Genomic DNA, 21923 nt, shown 5'->3' on the forward strand with positions numbered 1-21923 from the left:
GTGTGTGTGTGTGTGTGTGTGTGTGTGTGCGCGTGCGTGCGTGCGTGCGTGTGTGTGTGTGCCGCTATATACGTGTTTGCATGCATATGCCCCTGCTCATTCAGCCTACTACTCAGGGTCAGGGTGCTATATTCTTTCAGCAGTAGTAATGGTTCCCAGCTGGCTTCTGCCCGTTGGAGCCAAGCAGCCAGTCCTGCTTAACTAGCAGCCCATACAGCACCACGGCCCTGAATGGCACACACACAAGCCCGTCCAGCCTAATCAACTCACTATAAAAGTCGGCCCTCACGTGCTTGACACAAGGTGCAGAGTCCGTTCCAGAGAACATTTGTGATCTAATTCACGATTAGTCCCCACTTTCTCTGGATGAATAATTAATTGTGGCTACTTAAGGCGAGGAGAGGATACTGTGGGTTTTTCCTCATGCTCAGACACAAAGCGGAGACGAGAGAGCGCACAAGGAGTGCTGAATCATTTGACACTACTTTTCCATTCTATCTAATTAGCATTAGCTCACTAAACTGCAGCAGCAAAAGGAGAGTGATGTAAAAAAAATTCAAAAAACGTTCTGTTGGATCTGGAAGAACGTGGTTGTGGAGCCGGTTTTGAAAAGTAGGATGTGGGTATGTAATATCCTTAAAATGCAATAGTTTGATGAGAGGACATGGTTAGCTGGGGTTTGCAGGAAAGCCGGCCAGTCATTTTTACACTTCAATTATTTATGGATCAAACAAACAAGATATAATTTGGTGATCTTTAAAGCTGCTGGGCTTTTGTTGGACAGACCCAGACTAGCTGTTTCCAGTCTTTATATTAATGTAAGATAACCTGCTGCTGTCTGTAGCTTCATAGTTGACTAATACATATGACAATGTATTGATTTTCTCATTGAACACTTGGCATAAAAGTAATCAAGGGCTACTTTTAATATTTTCATATGGTGTCATCATTATATAAAGTGTAACACTGCTAAATGTGAGACTATACTTAGGACAATAAAAGATAAAGATGTAGATGAAATACTGAAATCCCACAAATAAATGAACTCTCATGTGAAATGATCTAATGAATATAAATAACATGATTCATTTTTTGCTTTAATGTGAATTAAAATGCCTCTCTCTTCATGTTTTTCTATCTGTTCATGTATCTCTCTTGCCTATAAGGTCTTGCTGTGATCCAGCGAGGGCTAGTGGCACCACGTTATTAATGTTGCAACGGTCATGTCTCCAGGGGAATTCTGTTCTCTCTCTCTCTCTCTGCTATGGGCCCTGAAACATACCCAGGTGTGTCAAACGGTCTCCTGTCTCACACCGTCTCCAACACCTACCTTCAGATTCTCCTGTACTCACACAAACGCAGGCATGAACACAGATTCATCTCTCAACACCCAACACATATTTATGAAGTGACATGATAGGGCTGAGTTTGGCCTGAGGCCTCCCCCTGTGGGCTCCATGTGGCCTCTCCCTCTGTCTCTCCCTCTCTGTGATTTCTTCCTTTCTTTCTTTCTTTCTTTCTCTTTCTCATTTTCTCTCTGTCTTTCTGGCTGTTATCACGCTGATACATTTCCTGCTCCTGGCACGGCTCCTGCATAGCTTATGGTTAAAGAAAGCTTTCATCTATCCAGTGCCTCTAGGACACACACACATAAACACACTCACACCCACACTCACATGTACAAGCGCTGGTACGGGCCAGCGCTGCCCCGCCAGACCACAGGCCCAGACAAGCTCCGCTGGCACCAATCACCCTGATAACATCTTAGGCTTTATTTCATTTTGGCTCGCTCTGTTCTGCTCTGGGAAAGACCAGCACGGAGAAGAGGGCTTTCTGGAAAAGCATGACTTACGCCAGAATGCAGGGAGAGTGTAGCCCCTTAACCTTGAGCAGTTAACTCCCCCGTCTGCAATGCCATCTATGGACATGACAGTGCAAGCCCCCTTTCATCCACGAAACAGAGCAGAGCTGATGTTTCTTTCTTATTCTACAACATGGCAGTGCAGTTTTAATGAGGTGAAGTGAAAGAAAGAAGTAAAACAAGAAAATAATGAAACATAATGAATAAAGCCAGGAGGACCACTGTTAGCATCCATTCAATTAATGGTCTGTTTCCCCAAAATGTTAAAAGGAAGTATGCTCAAACAATTGAAAAAATGCGTTTCAATTATTAAGCCTCACCATATGTTTCCGAATAAAACATCCCTGACATTCTGGGTAATCTACAAACATCACTGTAAAACAGTTTTCACTGGAAACTGAAGTATTTTCTACCAACAAAAATAGTCCCAATAAAAACTGTTCACTGTGGATAATCTAGAGCAACGGGGTCTGTGTCTAGAAGATGTGGCTTTTTTCCTTTTTATTTGGTATTCTTTTTTTGAGCACAAATTAAATTCCCTTCCTCTTCCTCGTTTTGTGGAGGAGGCTGAAATAAATATCTCAAAACCTGAGTAAATTGATGGTTGTCCGTGACTTGATTTAAGCGAGAAAGAAAAACTTTAACGTCAGATTAAAACCGAAAGTGACAATGACCTTTGTGCACAAACTTCCGCTTTTTTTTTTCTTGTTTCCCTTCTTCACATAACTTTTACCACTTACAGTAAATCACTACTGTGTAGGATTGTTTACTGTGTATGAAGTATTTGATTTATATACTGGATATTGTTATTGGCACACAATCCTGATTTATATTTAAGTGACAAAGTGACATAAAGGCAGCTGATGTTCTTCATGTGTGTCTCTGTCTCGTGTTCTCTCTCGCCGAGTAACCGCTCGAGACAAATAAGTGGATGAAATAAGGGGAATCGTACCATGAAAGGCTTTCAATATCTCTTGCGGCGAAGCAGCCTGTAAAAAGGAAAAATACGGCGTAAACACTGTCTCCTTATTTTCTTCTCCCACAATCCCACCCAATCTGAGCCGGACGCTAATAAGATAAGAGGAAAGGAACAACAACAGTGCAGCAAGTAGGATTACCCCTGTCTGATTGGGTAACAAGCAGCATCTCTTTTCCTTTTCACAAATACTAATGGTAGCTCTTTTCCTGCCGAAGGGAAACACACTCTACTTTTTAAATAGGAAAATGGTGAGTGAATGCCCCCGGTCAGAAAAACACCCCATTTTCTCCTAACAGGGACATATGGAGGATTTTATACATGCTCACTTGAAGAAGTCTCTGAGGAGTGAAGGTGCACATGTTGCTGAGTAGGTTCTCGCTCAAGATCCTGTGTGTGTGTGTGTGTGTGTGTGTGTGTGTGTGTGTGTGTGTGTGTGTGTGTGTGTGTGTGTGTGTGTGTGCGCGTGTGTTTAAAAGTGTATATACACAGGCGTGCTTTGACTTTAGCCATAGGTGTGTACAGTAGGTTCTTTAAAAAATCTGCTACATTACTCAGCGCTGATGGACAGACACCTGCTCTCAAATGTCACCGCCAGAGAGGGGAGGTGAGCAGCACTCAAAATACCTTGATTATAGCTATTTACACAAAGAACATAAACACATTCAGGGATTCCCATTGACACAAGACAACTTAAGGTCCATAGCAGCGAGACCATGAAGTTCACATCAGCACTTCACTCACAGCTCAACGCCAAGCATTGTGTTTGTGTTGAATACCAAAGCGTCACTCTCCATGCGGAGCGGGGACGGGGTGTGAGGTTTCTAATGCCTCTTCAGTAAGGCTGTTAAGGAGCAAAGAGTCCACACATCTGGAAGACACAGTCAGTCAGCACATGCTGAAAGTTAGCGGTGGCGCTCGCAGTCCAAATTAGTGGCGAGTTTTATTCCCCCGCTGTGGTAGGAAAATATCAAATCTGCTGCCATATGAGTGCCATAAAGCTGGCTGTGGAGTGTTTGATGCCTTCATGTGGGAGCCTTTAAGCTGTGCGTGGACGTGCGTGTGCATGTGTGTTTGGTGGGAGATGCAGGCCTTAATGGGAGATGAGAATCACTGTATGCATTCTTGCATGCACATACAGTGTGTTTTCTGTGTGTGGCTCTCTTATCAGTGTGTGTATTACTGCTTGTATGTTTCTTTTTTCCTGCATGTGCACGTGAATGCATTTACGTACGTACGTGCGTGTGTGTGCGTGTGTGTGTGTGTGTGTGTGTGTGTGTGTGTGTGTGTGTGTGTGTGTGTGTGTGTGTGTGTGTTGTGCGCACGTGCAGCTGTGCCATTTTAGCAGCTCCCTTATAGACCTAGTTGACCCTGCTGCACAGAGCAGACAGACAGACACAGGCAGAGTCAGACGGCCCCTGGGGTGGTCCTGTCTGAGGCACAATGTTATGGGCCAACAACATTAGGGGCCCATACACAGGCAGGAACACGTACACTGTAATTGTCCACACACACACACACACACACACACACACACACACACACACACACACACACACACGCACATGCACATATACATATAGCGACAGACAGAGATGTGTTTGTGAACTGGAATACCCATAGAGAGACATAGAAAAAGTTAATTAATGACTGCAAAGGATTTAAACATTTTACCTTAATTTTAAGCTAATATTATTTTTGCTGTGTTTCCACAGGTTCACCACCATACACAAATGCGCAAATCACAGCAGGAAACATAGCAAAATAGGTTTGTGCTTTCATAAATTTTTTTAGAACATTAAATTTTGAAATTACAGTTAAATAAATGATTATTCATCTTACATTGAGCCTGCAACTGCCTACAAGTGGCCATGCAGGTTACTTATGCAGAGTGATGCAGCATTGTGCAAAAGTATCTCCATTTATATGAAAAAAAAAAAAAAACAACATCAATGATCATAAATTAATATAAAATAGGAAAATTGTTGCCGTATACATTGGATGTATTTATTTTTTTTAATTTTTAGAGTGTTAGAAAAAAGCATTAATTAATACAATCAATCATAACCTCTAAAAGTGTGTCTTAATGTTCTTTAAAAAAAAAAAACTTGTGTATAGAAATGGAGAGGGGAATATACGCCTCTTTGTTTTTTCCCCCACAGAGGAATAAGGACATATTTGCCACTCACAGAAACTGGGTAACGCACACACTCACATGCACACACACACACACACAAACACACACGTACACAAATTAAAAAATGAAAATAGACACACATGCCTTACAGCAGACACAAGATAAATTCCCTGGCAAGCATTCAAAACACTCATGTAAGAACACACAAACACACTAACTGCAGCAGAAGACCCACTTGCAGGCGCACACACACACACACACACACACACACACACACACACACACACACACACACAAGTGTACACGCACTGCACTACCTACACAGCTCCCACCATGTGACCCCTAATCACAACCCCAGAGCTTGGACATCAAATGAAGCAAGTTTAAAAAAAAAAAATCATCAGGAGTAATTAACGCATTTTCATATGCAAATGTGATTAATGCAAAACTACAAAGTCATTATGCAAATCGACTTTTCCTTGAGCCTCTGTACAAATATTCGCAGCTCAAATCAGGGATCAGTCTCGCCATCTTTCTTTTTTTTATCTCTCACCCCTCTCCCTCTCTCTCTCTAGCTCCCTCTCTCTCTCTTGGAGTAGAGATAATACGTAAGTAGCATGTGAAGTTATTTCTAACTCACGCAGTGTGTGTGTTTTCATGCGATGGGCCGGGGCTATGGCATTACGCCGCCTGCCTACTGATTACTGGCTGCTTGGCACTGGAGCGAGACAGGGAAGCCGGCGTACAGGGGAAGGTATGAATATGCAAAAGCCTGATTGCTTTTCATGATTAAAGCCTATTTAATATGGAAATGAGAGCAAGCCAGGTGATTAAAGGAGCATTGGGTGGTGGGGCAAAAAAAAAAAAAAACAGGGGGGTTGGGGAGTGGTGGGGGCTGGGGGGGCAGAAAAAGGAGAAGAGAGAGGAGAGGGACACCTTCAAATCTACGTTGGAAGTGAGGTGTGGAAACTGTTATTTAGTGACAGCCAGAAGTGAAACATTACAGATTTGACCTCTTTGTGCACAAGGCCATCATCACCTCTGATACGTTATATGTGACACCACGGGTTTTCATCCAGAAATGACTCATTTAAGGTAAACAACAAAAAAAAAATCCCCTACTGCCCATTAGCTCAAGCAAAAACTGATCTTATCGGGTCACAAAATGCTACTTTGCACTTAACACACTTTCACACCCGCAGACATTTTCTACATGTAGGTGTGACAGTTTTAAAGAGGCAGGTATCTCATTTAAATACTTTGATCATGAACCCAGTGTCACTTTGGTTACGAGTTAAGAACACCAGTATCGGTATCACCAAAAAACAACAAACCAATGAAAAACTCTTCAGCCTGATACACCCACAAAAGTGACATCAGGGAGCTCGGAGGTGGTCGGAGAGAGAAACAGTTGGAGGATGTCACATCATCTCATACAATAACAATATCTACTGTGTGATCTCCATCCACTGTGTATGTGAGAGAGAGAGAGCGAGAGAGAGAGAGGTTGACATGATGTGGCTTGGCCCGTATGTACTGAATGTCTTAAAGTGCTCCGAGGGGGCCCGACAGGCGTCCTGGGAGGAGTTCAAAGCAGGGCCAGGGTCGTCTCGGTATGGTAACGCTCCCCTAGCGACAACCTCTCGCTCGCCCGGTGACACTCATCATTCCTCACAGACACTAACAGCACATATACAAATTCATACAGGGGAGGACATACACACACACATATTAACATACTCTGACAAAGCCCACATATATACACACATAGTGCATGCATCAGCAAGAGAAAACTCAAGAAAAAAAAAAAAAAAAACAGGGCACACAGAAGGGGCCATTTTTCATCTACCCCGTGTGTACAAAAGAGGACGCATGTGCTTTTGCGTGTGTGTGTGTGTGTGTGTGTGTGTGTGTATGTGTGTGTGTGTATGTGTGTGTGTGTGTGTGTGTGTGTGTGTGTGTGTGTGTGTGTGTGTGTGTGTGTGTTTGCACCTTTTGGGGTTGAATCTGCTAGCCTTGCAGCATGTTTGCAGTTTAAGCAAGCAGGCTGACAGACAAAGAGGCCAGACAGGATGTTATAAAACACAGCCAGGTGAAAAAAAAAAAAATAATTCCAGGAGACGAGCGGGTTAGGAGGGTGCTCTGCATGCAGCACAAGTATTTCTTGCAAGTAAATGTTGGTGTACATTTTTCTTGTGTTTTTTTATCACCTGTGCATCAGATATTTATTTGGTTGTGTGTCCCAAAGTTCCTCAATACCATGTGCAAACCAATATGATGTTCCCTTACAATGTGTGTGTGTGTGTGTGTGTGTGTGTGTGTGTGTGTGTGTGTGTGTGTGTGTGTGTGTGTGTGTGTGTGTGTGTGTGTGTGTGTGTGTGAGTGTGTGTAAGTGTGAGTGCTTCTAACACTTTGGACTTAATTAGACCTAATAATGTAATCTAATTTGGTTGAAACTTGAGACTGCCTTGAGTGGCAATCTAATGTGTTGAACAAAGCTCTCCTCTCTTTCATTCGGGGCTTCGAGTGCTTTCATGTCTTCTTCTCTTAGTGATAAGACTGTCTGTCTGAATGACAAACTGACTGCTGCTCTAACAGGCTCACTCACGCACTAACTCGGCCTCAACTTTTTTCCGTCTGACCACCAAACAGACAAAATGTAAAATGCATTTAGACTTTTTTTTTTGCAAATGTCCCACATGAGTTCTGTTTTTCTTCTCTGTTGCTGCTTAAAGCTGTTAAATTCTCATTAAATTTCAAAAGTCAAACTGAAAAATTTGCCTATTAACAAAAGCCACATTGTTATTGATTGATGATCAGTTATTACTTTTTGTAATCAATATATTTTCCTGGTGAGAAAAATATTCTGTCCAAGCTTCTTTTTTTTTTTTTTTTTCTGGAACTAGCAGTGACATCCAAAACCGTGCTGTCACATATTGTTTGTGATCTCCTTCAACAGATATTTCCCATCGCGCAAGATGGTGGCCACACACAGCTGCTGGCCACACACAGCAAACTGTGCACATGTACAGATTTGTGCAGCGATGACAAAAGATGTCTTTGATTCCAAAATGAACAAAATGTGCAGATTAATAAATGTGCGTACTTTTTTTTCAGCCTGGTCTCCTGGAATGATGAAAAAAATAAAACCATGCGTGACAGAGAACTAAAACTAAACCACAGAGCCTCTCTCTATTTAGACCATCTACCTGCTTTGTCATATGCAGGTTGTCTGACTTTCATTTTTGGGGATTGAACCTGATCATGAAATGACTTGCTTCACGAATCTTTCATATGGGATGGGACAGGGAAAAAAATGCTGTTTCCCAAGCAGCAACACCCTGTTGTCATGACATCTACATAGGTCCGCATTCACACCTTTTATATGTGTAAATATGTGAAACCAGTAGAACCACTCGGGTAATTCAGACGTGTCATGGCAGTAAGAACGCTGTAAATAATTTTACGAATATTGCAACTCTGATATATCAATCAATAATCTGACATTACTCAGGCCAGTCTGATAATATACTGTGAAGATTTGTAATAGAAAAGCCTCCCCTTTACAATTGAAGTTGGACCATGACATAACAGTGTAACGCTGATCAGTTTGTGTGTTAAATCTTGCATGTAATTCTGCCTGGTAACTTTTATAATGCAGCCATCTACGCTCGTCTAACCAGTTCCCTCTTCGTCTCCTGGAGTTGGTGTAATCCTGGACAGCCTCCCCAGCTCTCTGGGTGCGATGGTGACTGTCTCCTCTGATAACTTTGAATTGGTTTCCCTGCAGCGCTGGCAGTCTACAGGCCCTGCCCCCCCCTCCCTCTTTTCCCTTTCCCTTCCCCTCACAGCCAGATGAGCGGCCTTGCTGCTTTATTAATCCCCTTCTCCTCACCACGCACACAGATGAATTTTAATCAGCTTTCTTAACCTCTTCATATGCTGCAGGATTTCTTTACAAACGCTCAGACACGTGACGTGCACTCACAGAAGAGATACACACACACACACACACACACACACACACACACACACACACACACACACACACACACATTCTGGGGGCGGCTCCTCTATCACCTTCTTCCTCGCCTTTCACAATTGGTTTCAGCTGAAGAAGTCCTTCAGGCCTACGAATGTGTGTGTGGGTTTCTTATTTTTTTTTGGTGTGTGTGTGTGTGTGTGTGTGTGTGTGTGTGTGTGTGTGTGTGTGTGTGTGTGTGTGTGTGTGTGTATGTGTGTGTGATATTTTGTGTGTTTATGTGTGTGATGTTTTACTCACAACATAGCAGAATAGACACACAGTGCGGCTCTCACTCACTCTAATAAAATCATCTCAGGCTACATTAATCCCTCCTGAAGGCCACTGTCAAAATAACAAACAGCTGGGATGCTTTAAAGAGAGCTATCTGTCTTGGACAGGTGAGAGATGTGTGTGTGTTCATGTGTGTGTGCATCTTTACCGACAAGAAAACTCTCTTCACAGCTGTGTGTTTAGCATTGAGATCATTATTGGTTCTTCTAAGTGTGTTGCGGTCTCTGTACCTCCTCTCTCCTGTTTGGGGCAGATCCCCTTGGCCGGCGTCAGCCTCCTCTCCTCATGTTCCTCTCCTCCGGGGGTCACCTGGATGCCCACTTCCACCGGGATGGACCTTCTACCCAGCTCCAGCGACCTGGCCCTGGGAGAGATGGAGATGCCCATGACACCGCCGGCCTCCCCGGGCTTGGAGAAGGACCCCGGCCTGCCACCGGGCCCCCGGCACAGACGGCGCTTGTGCTCAATGAAAACCAGGATATCACCCAGAGGGAAGTTGGTCTGACACCGGCCGCAAGTCAACAGATCATGCTCTCCCGGTACCGCCCTCCGAGGACTGAGGGTGGAGGGCTCTGGAGATGGAGATCCCGCCCCTGGGTCATGATTGGCTTCTGCTGCAGGAATGGGAAAAGGAAAGTAAAAAAATGTCAAACAGTGATATGTTTTAAAGAAATAAAAACAGGGAAAAACAAAGAAAAAGAAACACACGGTGAGGTTTGGTCACTCCTGAAAACATTACCTGATAAAAGCCCCTCCCCCCTACCATTCCAGATGATCATTACAGTCACAATTGTGTCACTTTCATGGCACAAAAACAATGCCGCTGCAAAGCTTCTTCGCCTAGACAAACACCTGCGCAGCTTATCTGAGAGATCTGCGTGGGTGGGACCCGGCACACACACACACACACACACACACACACACACACACACACACACACACACACACACACACACTGCGTATGTATGTGTGTTTGTGTGTGGCCAGGAAGCTATTCATCTCACAGTGCAGGCTGGGTTTCCGGCGAGGGCCTTTGCTGCACTAAGCTGTCATAGCTAGACGGCTGCCTTCATCACGTGGGAGCCCCGGCTTATGCAGAACAAAGTGTAGCGTAACGCAGGCCACATCTACCAGCGTGCGTGTGCGTGTTCGGGTTTGTGTGTATCATAGAAGAAGACAGTGAAAAGAAAAATGAGGAGGAAAAAACTGTCTGAGTGTGTGTGTGTGTAACATGAATGGATTTGGATTCAGGTGAGTTTGAACACTGTATTCTCCACAGACAGAAAAATCTATAAAGCCAAACCCGGGGTCCTGTTAAGAGAGTAAATCTCATTCTTCACAGATCTGACACAGTCATTAATAACCGTTAAACAATCTTCCCACTCCTTCCTCCCCTATGGCGTGGACTCTGTCCCTCAGCTTAACGTAAATCCCTCATGGACAAGCTCCTTCTTTTTTTTTAAACTCTACTCTGATGAACCGGTTTGAAAATTTGTCTTCTTCCAAAGAGCTCGGAGGAAACCTGAAGCTCCAGAGACTCCGAGGGGCGTCTGAGTGAGCAGGTACCCAGGGAGAGGTGTTGATGCCTGGGAGAGAAGCATGGCAGCAGCTTGCCTGTCTCCACTTCTAGCACCCGCATCTCTTTCCCCTCCAACACACACACACACACACACACACACACACACACACACACACACACACACACACACACACACACACACACCTCCTCTTTTCTCTCTTTCTCCAAACATGACACCCTAATAATTGTAAAGATTAGACAAAGAGGGTGTGTGCGTTTGTGTATCCTGGTGTGTATTTATCAGAGCAGAGATCCTAAACTCTCTTATCAGTGATCTCAAACTGTCAGGGAGGCGCTGCTCCTCTAAACTCACAGTCATAAGTCTAAAACTCGGGCAGAATTCAGCTCGTTTTTTTGACAAAATTTTTATCTTTTTAAATATTTCTTTGTAACTATGAATCACCCTCCACCCCCTACCCAATCAACCATCCACCCACATACACGCTCACACACACACACACACACACACGTTCCAGTCCTCTCACTTCGCCCTGGAGTGATGATCCGATGCCAAATATATTTTCTCTAAATGGCGATGGGTTCCTGGACGCCCGCCAAATAATTTCCATCTCATAATCTTTGGCGGCTAAGAAGGAGCACAAACACATATTTACCTACAGTTCACAGCTTGTGACCGTAATTCGCATGTTCCAGAGTGCTCACACGAGCCGTGTAAGTGTGCACATACTGTATGCGCAGTGCATATAAGTAGGGCCGTGCAGGAGATCTTTCTGCTATAACAATATGGCGTGCTCTCATTTCTGACTCTGAAAACAAGACAGGTAGCATGAGATCCAGATCCGCATGTGTCGTAAATCAGAAAAGGACAACACCGAGGCAAAGAGCTGACAGACTTCTGGCCATTTGAACTTGACTCTCTCTGGCTGTGAGAGACAAACAGAGTACGGCCTGTTTGTTAACCTACGTTAGAGTAACATGGGCCAGGGGCAGAACGCAGTAAATTAGCCGGAGTTGGCACGGTGACTGTAACACTGCAATATTAGTCGGACATCTTCTCAAAACCGCACCCCTCTCTGAAACCCGCTCACTCGTCTATCCCTGAGGCTCACCTGAAAAAAAAAAAAGTGTGCAAGAAGGAACCGAACAAGGAATGCATGCAGGGAAGAAAACACACACACACACACACACACACACACACACACACACACACTTGGACACAAACACACAAAAGAATAACACTAATGTGGCCTATCATGGTGACAGACAGTGTCTAATTCCTCTGTATAAACTCCTATGTGAGAGGAACATGCTTGATAGGTAAAGGAGCATAGCTGACGCACTGTCAAACATGCCATCGTTGAGAAGGCGTGATGATAGCAATGAAACTCAGCTGTCTAACATGATACCGCACATACTTTATTCCTCTCTCTTGGTCTCAGTCTTTCTCTCTTACTCACACACACACACACACACACACACACACACACACACACACACACTTGGAGCTACATTCACCCAATGACAGTCCTGCTACTCTGCCTTATCAAGTGTGAGTTAAGTCAGGCAGCCTTAGAGCACCCCCTATCAGTTTGATGAGGAGAGAGTCAGCCAGTCACTGCTGCTGCTGCTGCTGCTGCTGCTGCACTCTGCCACTGCACAATATGTACCAGATGGGAGACACAGCCGAAGACAATGGGCCTCTTTCACCAAAATTTCCATTTATGTAAACAGTAAAAAAAAAAAAAAAAAAAAAAAAAAAAAAAAAAAGAAGAAGAAGAAGAATATTTAAACGCCTGGCCAGAAAGCACTTAATAAAGAAATAATTGAATTTTCAACGGAGATATTTTTTTAATTGCAAATGTTAAAATGCTTCCCATGCAGTTTGGTCACAGTTGTATTGTAATTATACTGTCAAAACTGACATAATGATACAGTAAGTGTGATGTCCTTGTTTGTGTTTTTCCCATTAGTGGCCAGGTAAAACAAGCTAGGTTGGTAAAACATGCCAGAGTACATATATGTCAGTCTGGCCTCTTGTCATATGCTCTGACAATAATTGCACCTATAAATCCAACTAATCCCTGATTAATTCTGATATGCTCTTATAGATGAGGACTCTGGTGGTTTCATTGTTCCTGAGGTGAAGGCGACGACAAAGAAAAATTCATACCATGGTTCAACAAGTTTTACTTTGTCCGAAGTTGAATAAGAAACAAGCGAAATTTCTTTTTTTTCTGGATTTTAAACGCTTCTTTTTATCTAAATTTGAATTTGATGAAAAGCTCAGAATGAGCGTTAAACAGAAACTATTAAACTATTTTCCGTTGGCACTAAAGTCCCGACCTCACAACATTTTAATAGCAGCTGCACACTCTGTTCTGTTGCTGAAGGCAAAGTAAGGCTATGGGCACTCATATGACAGTCGACCATACTGTATGGGTTCAGACCTGTCTCTCTTTCTTTGTTTTCCCCCTTCCATTTTCAGAGCTAAAAACACACACACACACACACACACACACACACACACACACACACACACACACACACACACACACACACACACACACACACAGTCTTATGTGTAAACCCCCAGAGGGAAAGTCGGGTAAGATTCACGCTGTCATTGAAAATAAATGACACCAGCAACATTGCAGATGGTTGCAATCAAAAATTCAAACAACAAGCGGCCTCGCTTAGCCTATCCCTTTTTCTCAGCTGCGATTGCCAGAGAGAGCTGCAACAGTGTGCGTTGTGTAAGGCCAAGCCTGTGTGTTTCATTATCTTATCACCATTTAATCTGTAGCAGTCTCATTCCTTATCATAAATCTTAGATTATCAGCCTGAAAGTGAGCAAAATATGGCACTGCAGCTGACTGTGACTTGTCACTAAATCGCTATAAATGACTTGCAACCTATGAGGCATGACATTTGGAGATATAAATCAAATTTGCCAAACAATTTTGGAGATATAATAATAAAAAAGAAGCTTTATGGCGTTGCAAAACTGATTAAATGTGTTCAATAATATTGAAAGAAAATCTGAGAACAAGCTGCAGAACCTCACAGTAAATCATAAATTGCTCAGCAGGCATCTCCTGTGAGATTATCATCCGGTTACCACAATGTGTGTGAATATTTACTGTGGTGTTGCAGTGCGTACGGTGGGTTTATTTCCATCATTTGACAGCCATATGGTGCGAATAAAGAAGAAAACATTAACTGTTTCACAAGTAGCATGCCAATTCTGAGAGTAAACAGTTATCACGAGGCGTTTCCATGGCTCGATCCAGAGAGGAATTATCTGGAATAATGCTGATATTAGATCTCAAATATTGCCAGTCTCTGAATAAGAGAGATCAGTGATGCTAAACAACCGTGGTCCCACATTAATTTGCGAGTGATTCATAAGGATATTTGTATGATAGTTCTCTTTGTTATTGATGTGACTCCAAGCTGAATCATTAAGCCTAAAAAAGCCCATCGGGATGTTTTCCCTATAAGAGTCTTAATGAAACAAAGAATGAACTGTAAACTGAAGGTCGGATCAGTTGTAGACAGACGAGCTCGTTACATGTGATTTGTCAGAGTGTGAATGTATACACTTTGTAAATGTGGTCATGCAGTTAGGGGATGATTTGTGCAGTTTCACAGCCTATGCAGAGTGTGTGTGCTTCTCTGAGCGCATACTTGAGTGCCTTCACTGCAGTTACAGTCACTCGTACGTCCCTCTAAATGTCTGGCCTGACAAGTACATTTCCAGCACACAGTCTTCCAACTCGAAGCCTGTCCAGAAATATGCCGATATTCAGGTTCTGTGCACTCCCAAGTAGTGCATGACCTATAGGCCTGTGGCTGCAGGGCACACGGCTGTGTTCAGTTACACAGAATAACCCCTCATCTGACATGTGGTTGATATATGTTGGCACCCTGCAGGAACCTTACATTATTACTTGTGTAAAGAGATACCTCATGACTGGTCTTGACAGCTGATACTGAAATGTACCGTGTGATATTAAAATACTGGATAAATATTAGGAACGAACAACAAATTCCAGGTTGGTTTTCTTTTGATAAATTTCTCTGACTATTCACATAAAAAAAACTCATTTTATGTTGACTCAATCAAATTAGAGTTTGTTTTTTTCCCCCAGCGGTCCTCAGATCTTCCAGCCTGAGGTGGGTTCCTGGCCCTCTCCAGACCCACCCATCTTAAGGAAAGAGCCCCCAGCAGCCTGCAGCCTCCACACACTGAATGATAGCTACATTAAAAGCCTTCCATCCATCACAGCCTGTGGTGCTATTATTAAGATATCATGCACATATGGTAAACATAGCTTAGGTGCTTTATGGAAATAGAGGTGCATCTGTGCACACATTCGCTCACAGACACACATTGTTATTGCAGAAGGAGAACACTTGGATATTACAAATAAAGCTTTTTGTTTGTCATTACAAAGTCCAGTTTTTGGCTCTGCATTTGGCCGAAAAAAAAATAATACCTGCAAGTCCAGTCCTTCTTTACTCTTGCACTTGTACCTCTCAGGTGACTGTCAGTGCTCGAGGCCACAGTTCAACAAGCAGGAGACAGAGTGTATCATGTGAGAGAACAGGTAGGACGAGGTTCAGGCCCAGCAGGCTGCCACAGCTTTTCAGCATCCTACTGTATTTGTTCACATAGCCATTTTAGCACTCCTGCCTGATTGACCTGAACATCAAACATTTGTCAGGACTTGCAGATATGAAATTGTTGTGTGACACTTCAGTGAGGATAAAGACAGGTCGGGGATGATAAAAAAAATAAATTTAAAAAAAGATCTCTAAAACCAGTCATGAAAAGCTTAAGGCAGGAACAGGTGAATCCCGGGGACATTTGAACACAGCTTCAGCTGGACAAATAAATTACGAAAATTACAGCTAGTCTGTGAGAGCCAATTATCAGTCTAATTAGGCAACTATCTACATTCAGCACCACAGGTTTAAGAATTTGCAGGCTTTGCAGCAGGTGCTGTAAGGTTTCCTGTAACTATTATGCAAAAGATGTCAAACAAAGTGACCCATGGCTGCAGGGAGCAGAAGCAAATATTTAACAATTAGTCCATATTTGTACAGGTTCACTAAAGACAAATGGTTATAACACCTTGCGATTATTTGCCATGTTTCATTAAGGTAAATGTTAAACACACACACACACACACACACACACACATACACACACACACACACACACACACACACACACACACACACACACACACTTATGCCTCAGGTGAAACTGTAGTTATGTTAGACAGTTTTGTTCAGTCGGAAAATTAATGATGGAGGAGTTCAACTCGTCTCCACCTTAATTAATTGACAGACATGCGACTCTGACAACACGGAGAATAAACTGTCAGATCAATAGTCACACCGGATCATTATTTGTCATCTGGTTAAAACCTACTGCGGACACTTTCTCAATTAGAAAAATAACAGCAGCGGTCATGGCCAACGTTTGTATTTCTGTTTGCTCTTTGCATTTGAAACTGGCGTAATTATTTTAACTGAAAACTCAATAAGAGGAAAGTCAGTGAGATGAGAGAGGGAGACAAAGTGAATGGGATAAATGATTAGTCTAAATGCTGAATGTGTCGGGTGGGACGGAATGCACCTAACCGTTTTCAACACAAAACAGATTGGCCAAAGATTACATCATGAACTTCTGCAATGAATTACCCAGATTAGGCCTCTATGAAATTGGATTTGGGCACAGCAGAGCGCTGGGAGATGAAGGTTAGATTGATATAATTGATTTGAAATTGGATTATACGACTTTTTAATCATATGCCCAACCCCCCTAAAAAAACAGGGGGAAAAAACCTTCCACAGATTTCATCTGCGCAATTTAATCCAAAATTTTTGTCGCAGCTTTGAAAAGCTCTCAAAGAAGTTGAGACTCCTGTTTAAAAGATCGCATTAATAAAAATTAAAAAAAAAAAAGTTTAAATTGTTTTTACCTTGGTGTTTTCTTTGTGTGTGTATAATTGCAAAGTAAACTTATATTCTTTCACTTTTAGATTTTAGCTCTTTTCTTAAAATGTCAGAGTAGCCTACTGACAGGCCTTTAGGTGGCCAGAAAGAAATAATTTTGAGACTGCAGTTGTGGATGTGAGAGTGTGTGACAGAGTGAAAGCGGAGGAGAAAGACAGAAAAAAGTCGATACATTTTTTTTAAACTATATTTAAATCAAAATCCTGTGCAAATTCACCAAATAAATATTTAGAAATGTGACAAATGAGAAACAAAACACATAAATATATATATAGCCACATGTTACAATATGCTGGGGAAATTAATGACAAATTGTTGTGATGAAATGTTGGATTACACGATCAATGCACGTGCGTGCATGCAAGCAAACACACACACAAACACACACTTACGCCAGACACCCCCACTGTAGTTGTCATAAAATCATCTCTTGTAGTATAAAGTCGTATGAAGCTGAACAGGCGGTTTAAAATGTTATTCTGTAGTGCAGATACATTAAAAAAATAAAAAAATAAAAAACCTGTTATTAACACCTGCAATAACTCAAAGTGAGTCTAAAAGTGTTAAAAACGAACAACAACGTACTGTTTTTCGTGTTTGTGCACAAGTGTAATCACATGGTCGATTTATTTTCACAAATCAGTAATCATCGTTCACGTTCGGCGCATTTTTAAACAATATGTGGTTATTAATATAATCTATTTTCCTAAATAAAAGGTTTTATTTTGTCCTGAAAATCAGAAATAATGACAAACAATAAATCATTTAAACCAGTAAACGAAGGAAGAGAAAAGTCCTCAAAGAATTAAACTCACCTTGTACTGTCTCCCTGTGCGTCAACGATAAGTGCTGCGGGTTCACCTGCTTGCGGCGGGACATTGCCCCGGCATTTACTCTGGCATTGCCCGGTGAACGGCACTTGGAGTCGGCTTGCACCGTGATGTCGGTCCTCTCTGGGTCGCAGGTGATCAACTTTTCCCCCTCTCTCCTCCTAATCCCTCTGCTATTCACAGTTTGTAGCTGCAACTTTGATGCGCGTTTGGAAGGTGAACAGTCGGACAGGAGCGCAATAAGGATGGAAGACCAGTTTGTCCACAATGTCCTGCAGCGTCTTCGGAGGAAGCAACACCTGAATTAAGGAAGCCAAAGTGTAGTTTTAGGAAGCAGTTGGCTACAAGCGACCGATGAGCTGATATATGAGCAGGTAAGTACTATTTTGCAATGAGCTTTTGCAGATAAAAATCCTGGACTGCCCACCTCTGCAGCGACCGTGATGACAGATGAAGTACGGAGCGGTCCACCGGTGATGGATGTTGGCTCCTACTTAGCTCCTTTCCCTTCTTCCCTTTTCTTAATTTTAATGATATAATTATATCATCTGGGGTCAAACGGTAGATGTTTACTTTAGGATTCCCTACAGTCCTTCCATTTCAGCAGTGGTGCGCTAAAATGACCCTTTGGCACTGACTCCTCCTGTGCGTTTTGGCATCGGTGCGCGGAACGGCAACTCTTGGCGCTGGTGGCAGTAGCCTCGTTGATTGAGAGAGAGAGAGAGAGAGAGAGAGAGAGAGAGAGAGAGAGAGAGAGAGAGAGAGAGAGAGAGAGCGCAGGCGGGCAGACAAGACACCTCCTCCTCCTTTTCTTCCAACAAGCTGAGGTCCAATGTTTCCCTGTTTCCTGCAGTGTTGAGGCTACTTCTTGTTGACTCACACGATAAAAGATGCTCTGTTTGGGGCGAGCCCGCATTTGCGCGCGCGCGCGTGTGTGTGTGTGTGTGTGTGTGTGGTTGAGCTTGCCTCCGTGGAGTGGGAAGGGATTCAAGTTCAAGTGCGTCCGTGACGCTCGCGACACCACAGATATGTGAAAGCGGCGGACAACACGGACTCTGGGGGCAACTAGCGGCGGCTCCCCGGAGCTCGGAGCGATCGTCTCCTTGCAAAAAGTAATTATCACTCATCAGTGGTTACTTACTTCAAAGACAGGGTCATACTGTCTGGTCTTTTTTGAAGGAGTGTCCGGTTACCATCTAAAACTTACCGTCTCACCTTTGTATTTATGGTCAATGTACATAACAACCATGATGTAAAACAGTCTGATAGTTTTCTTTTTCACACATTAATGGATTTCTTGTGATTTACAACTTTTTTTTTCCCCCTTTTATATAATGCCAGCAAGAAATGTGAGAAGGAAATTATTTTGAAAAAACGGTCACTTCAAGAGCACCATTACCTCCCCCAGACACAGGTCAAATTAGGTTCAAAGGTCACCTTTAATTCTGATAATCAGCACTTGTATGTTACTGCAGCATTCTTGGCTGCAATGCTCCGAATAAATGTAAAGCTCACATATTTCCAAACACTGAATCAGAGGTGAAAAAAAGCAGCATGCTGGACCTTTGTTGTCGGGTTAATTTAAACATGTTGTGAGGCAACAGTACCCTCTGTTGGCACAGTCAGGAGACATTACAGACCTGTTTAGGGGGTGATGCCTTTACACAGCACTACTACACTTTATTCTTATTTTTAGAATGAAGCATCCTTAATTTGCCATTTAGACAATTCAAAATCTAAGAGAGTCCTTGAAGGACAGATCAGGTTCACTCAGAGGCAATTAATGGCACTAATTGGCGATCATTCTGCACATGCTTCACTGTATTCATTTGGATCAGTGTATGTATGCACAGATAAGTGCTTTGTACGTACGGACTGCAGCTCAGCTAGAACGCACTTTACTTCCTTTTTTTTTTTTCATCTTACCATACAATTCAAACTTGTGCTGTGCCGTAATCTGGTTGAAATACATGGACGAATAAAAATAAAAGCCTCACACGGGCATTTCAAGTTGACACTATTTTCTCGTGGATCAGCAGAGAAGTGTGCAGCTATAGCAATACATTTTACAGCCGGCCATTAATAAAACATGGTGGGCAATTTTAAGAGCATTAGAAGTTTGATTGCTTCGGGGCAGGCCTAGGGGACTTTCAGGACAGTAATTATTTATATAAATGAAATGTCATCTCAGCTCTGGCTCAAGTAGACATAACCTCAGCAGACGCCACATGGAAACACTACAGCACAACAACTATCTTTCACAGATAGGCCAAGCATGTTGTCAAGCATATTGCTTTGACTGGAGTGCATAAATTCAGCATGTGATATTACATGAAATCTCTTCTTCTTCTTCGCATTGGGCCAAGAGAGCAGCAGCAGTCGTGGACACATTGGATGCTGAAGGAAAACATTATCCCGAGTTCACACACTCTCTCTCGCCATCCCTGCTGGCTGCGAGCAGCTCCTTGATCCTTACCCATGGGTTTCTCAATAATACATCAATGTCTCCATTATAGCTTGTATCTGCAGGCTCTGGGCAAAGGCAGTTTAAGCTGAGTTGCACAGGGCCAGCATAACCACAGATACCCTGCTTGTGGACACAGGAAAGGTTTTAAGTCCAAAGTGTTGCCTCTGAGGAGACACGCATCTCTCGTGGTTAAGTGCCATTACTGAATAGGAGATACCTGAACACACCGCAGGGCAATATCTGCACTAGAGAGGAGGTGACGCTGAGATGAAAGTTTTGTCTAACTCACAGGATACATCATGTTGGCATTCAAGCCCTTTTTTTCCCCCAAAAAAAATCTCCAGGATTTAAGGAGATTCCAGACACTTATCATTTATGTTAAAACATTAAAAGTGAGCCGAATGACAAAAGTTGAAGAGGGAAGCTCTTGCACATCAGTGGACACAAGTACATGCAGTTCAACCGGCTCTGATTCTGGGTCAATGCCTTCATTACATCCTTTTATCTTCCATTTTTAATATCTCTCCCATGTGTTCACTCTCGAAACAATACAAAAATGACATTAACACAGTATCTTAAAATAGGCCGACACGTATGAAGGAAAACGACAGGTTTTAAGAACAAGAAGAGGATTCTGTGTTGTCGAGGTTAAAACCTTTCAAAGCAGACCTTTTTGATGTGTTTAACCGCAACGTGACAGAACTGACACAAACAATGAAAGGTCCACTCCAGGAGAGCTCTTGGTAATATGAATATTGCTTTGGGATTTGCTTATAGTCGGTGCTTCAATATGCAATGTTTAATATTAATAAAGAAAGTATAAGTATATATTATTCATAAGCTGATTTACTGTGGTTGGTGTGAGTATGTGTGTGAGAGTGTGTGTGTGTGGATTTGAGTGACAGATTGAGATGCTCCCTTGCTACGGGCGATATAACTAGACAAGGCTCTTACTTTTCTACAGGACACATCCTGACAATTTCTCCCACAGTTAAGAGGATTTGTCCGAGCAGGGGTGAATATATAATGCATGCAGATTCCAAATTTTAATTTGGACGGAGTAAATGATTCAATGCTGGCGTTTTCTCAGAAGTCAGAGTGGGAGGGGAAGGAAGAGGACCTACGATGTTACTTGTAGTCTGCTCTCATGGTGTTGTTTAAAGCAAGCACAGATGATGATGATTATTATTCTTTTTTTGGGGGTCATATCAGCCACAAAAGTCAAAAGAAAAATTTGTTTTACACTTATGATATTTTTATCACTCACCATAAAATCCTTGTTCGACCAAAGATAGATCTCCAACATTTTGCAGCCAGAGTTACATGTCCATAAGGGATTGCAATACCTTTGGGTGAGAAGAAAACACATTAAATTATTCTTTTTTTTTAGTTGTATTGAAGTTAAATTAGTGATCACAAATGGCTGTAACGTGTAACAAGTCAATGATTTGCGGTGGGCTACTCGTTTTATGTTACACACACAAAAACAAGTGGGCCAAAATTGGGTCAAGACAGCACCAATGCAATACTGGGTTACATTTACCGTGGATAGAAAACTACTGGCTCATCAATAAAACACAAGATAATGTCTTGGGGTTTTTTTGTGACATCATTACTGTTATAATGTATGACTGTTATTACAATTATGTTACTTGCCAAAATTAAATTATGGTTTTGTGGCAAACCATCCTAATCTACTCTATATATCTCTTTTTGAGCTAAAATGCCATTATTGTGTACAAGTAATTGTGGAGATAATCCAACAGTAAT

At 42.5% G+C, this 21923-nt stretch overlaps 1 protein-coding gene across 2 annotated transcripts in view; it reads right to left on the reverse strand.

Moving 5' to 3' along the window:
- The window catches only part of bcl11bb (BCL11 transcription factor B b), a 30889-nt gene extending 12429 nt beyond the window's left edge, over nt 1-18460 (reverse strand). Inside the window, exons 1-3 of one of the 2 annotated variants that reach the window (XM_069158611.1) lie at nt 18114-18460; nt 17672-17985; nt 9520-9903 (exon numbers count right to left, since the gene is read on the reverse strand). In XM_069158611.1, the coding sequence (XP_069014712.1) occupies nt 9520-9903; nt 17672-17735 (448 nt within the window). In that variant the 5' untranslated portion in view covers nt 17736-17985; nt 18114-18460. Of the gene's footprint in view, nt 1-9519; nt 9904-17671 lie in introns of both variants that reach the window. The other variant, XM_069158612.1, reaches the window with a different exon arrangement.
- Nucleotides 18461-21923: the final 3463 nt, after the last annotated feature.

This window comes from Embiotoca jacksoni, unplaced genomic scaffold, assembly GCF_022577435.1.
Source record: "Embiotoca jacksoni isolate LCO1_2020_lvr unplaced genomic scaffold, fEmbJac1.0.p SCAF_23, whole genome shotgun sequence".
In the NCBI taxonomy this organism is placed as follows: Eukaryota; Metazoa; Chordata; class Actinopteri; family Embiotocidae; genus Embiotoca; species Embiotoca jacksoni.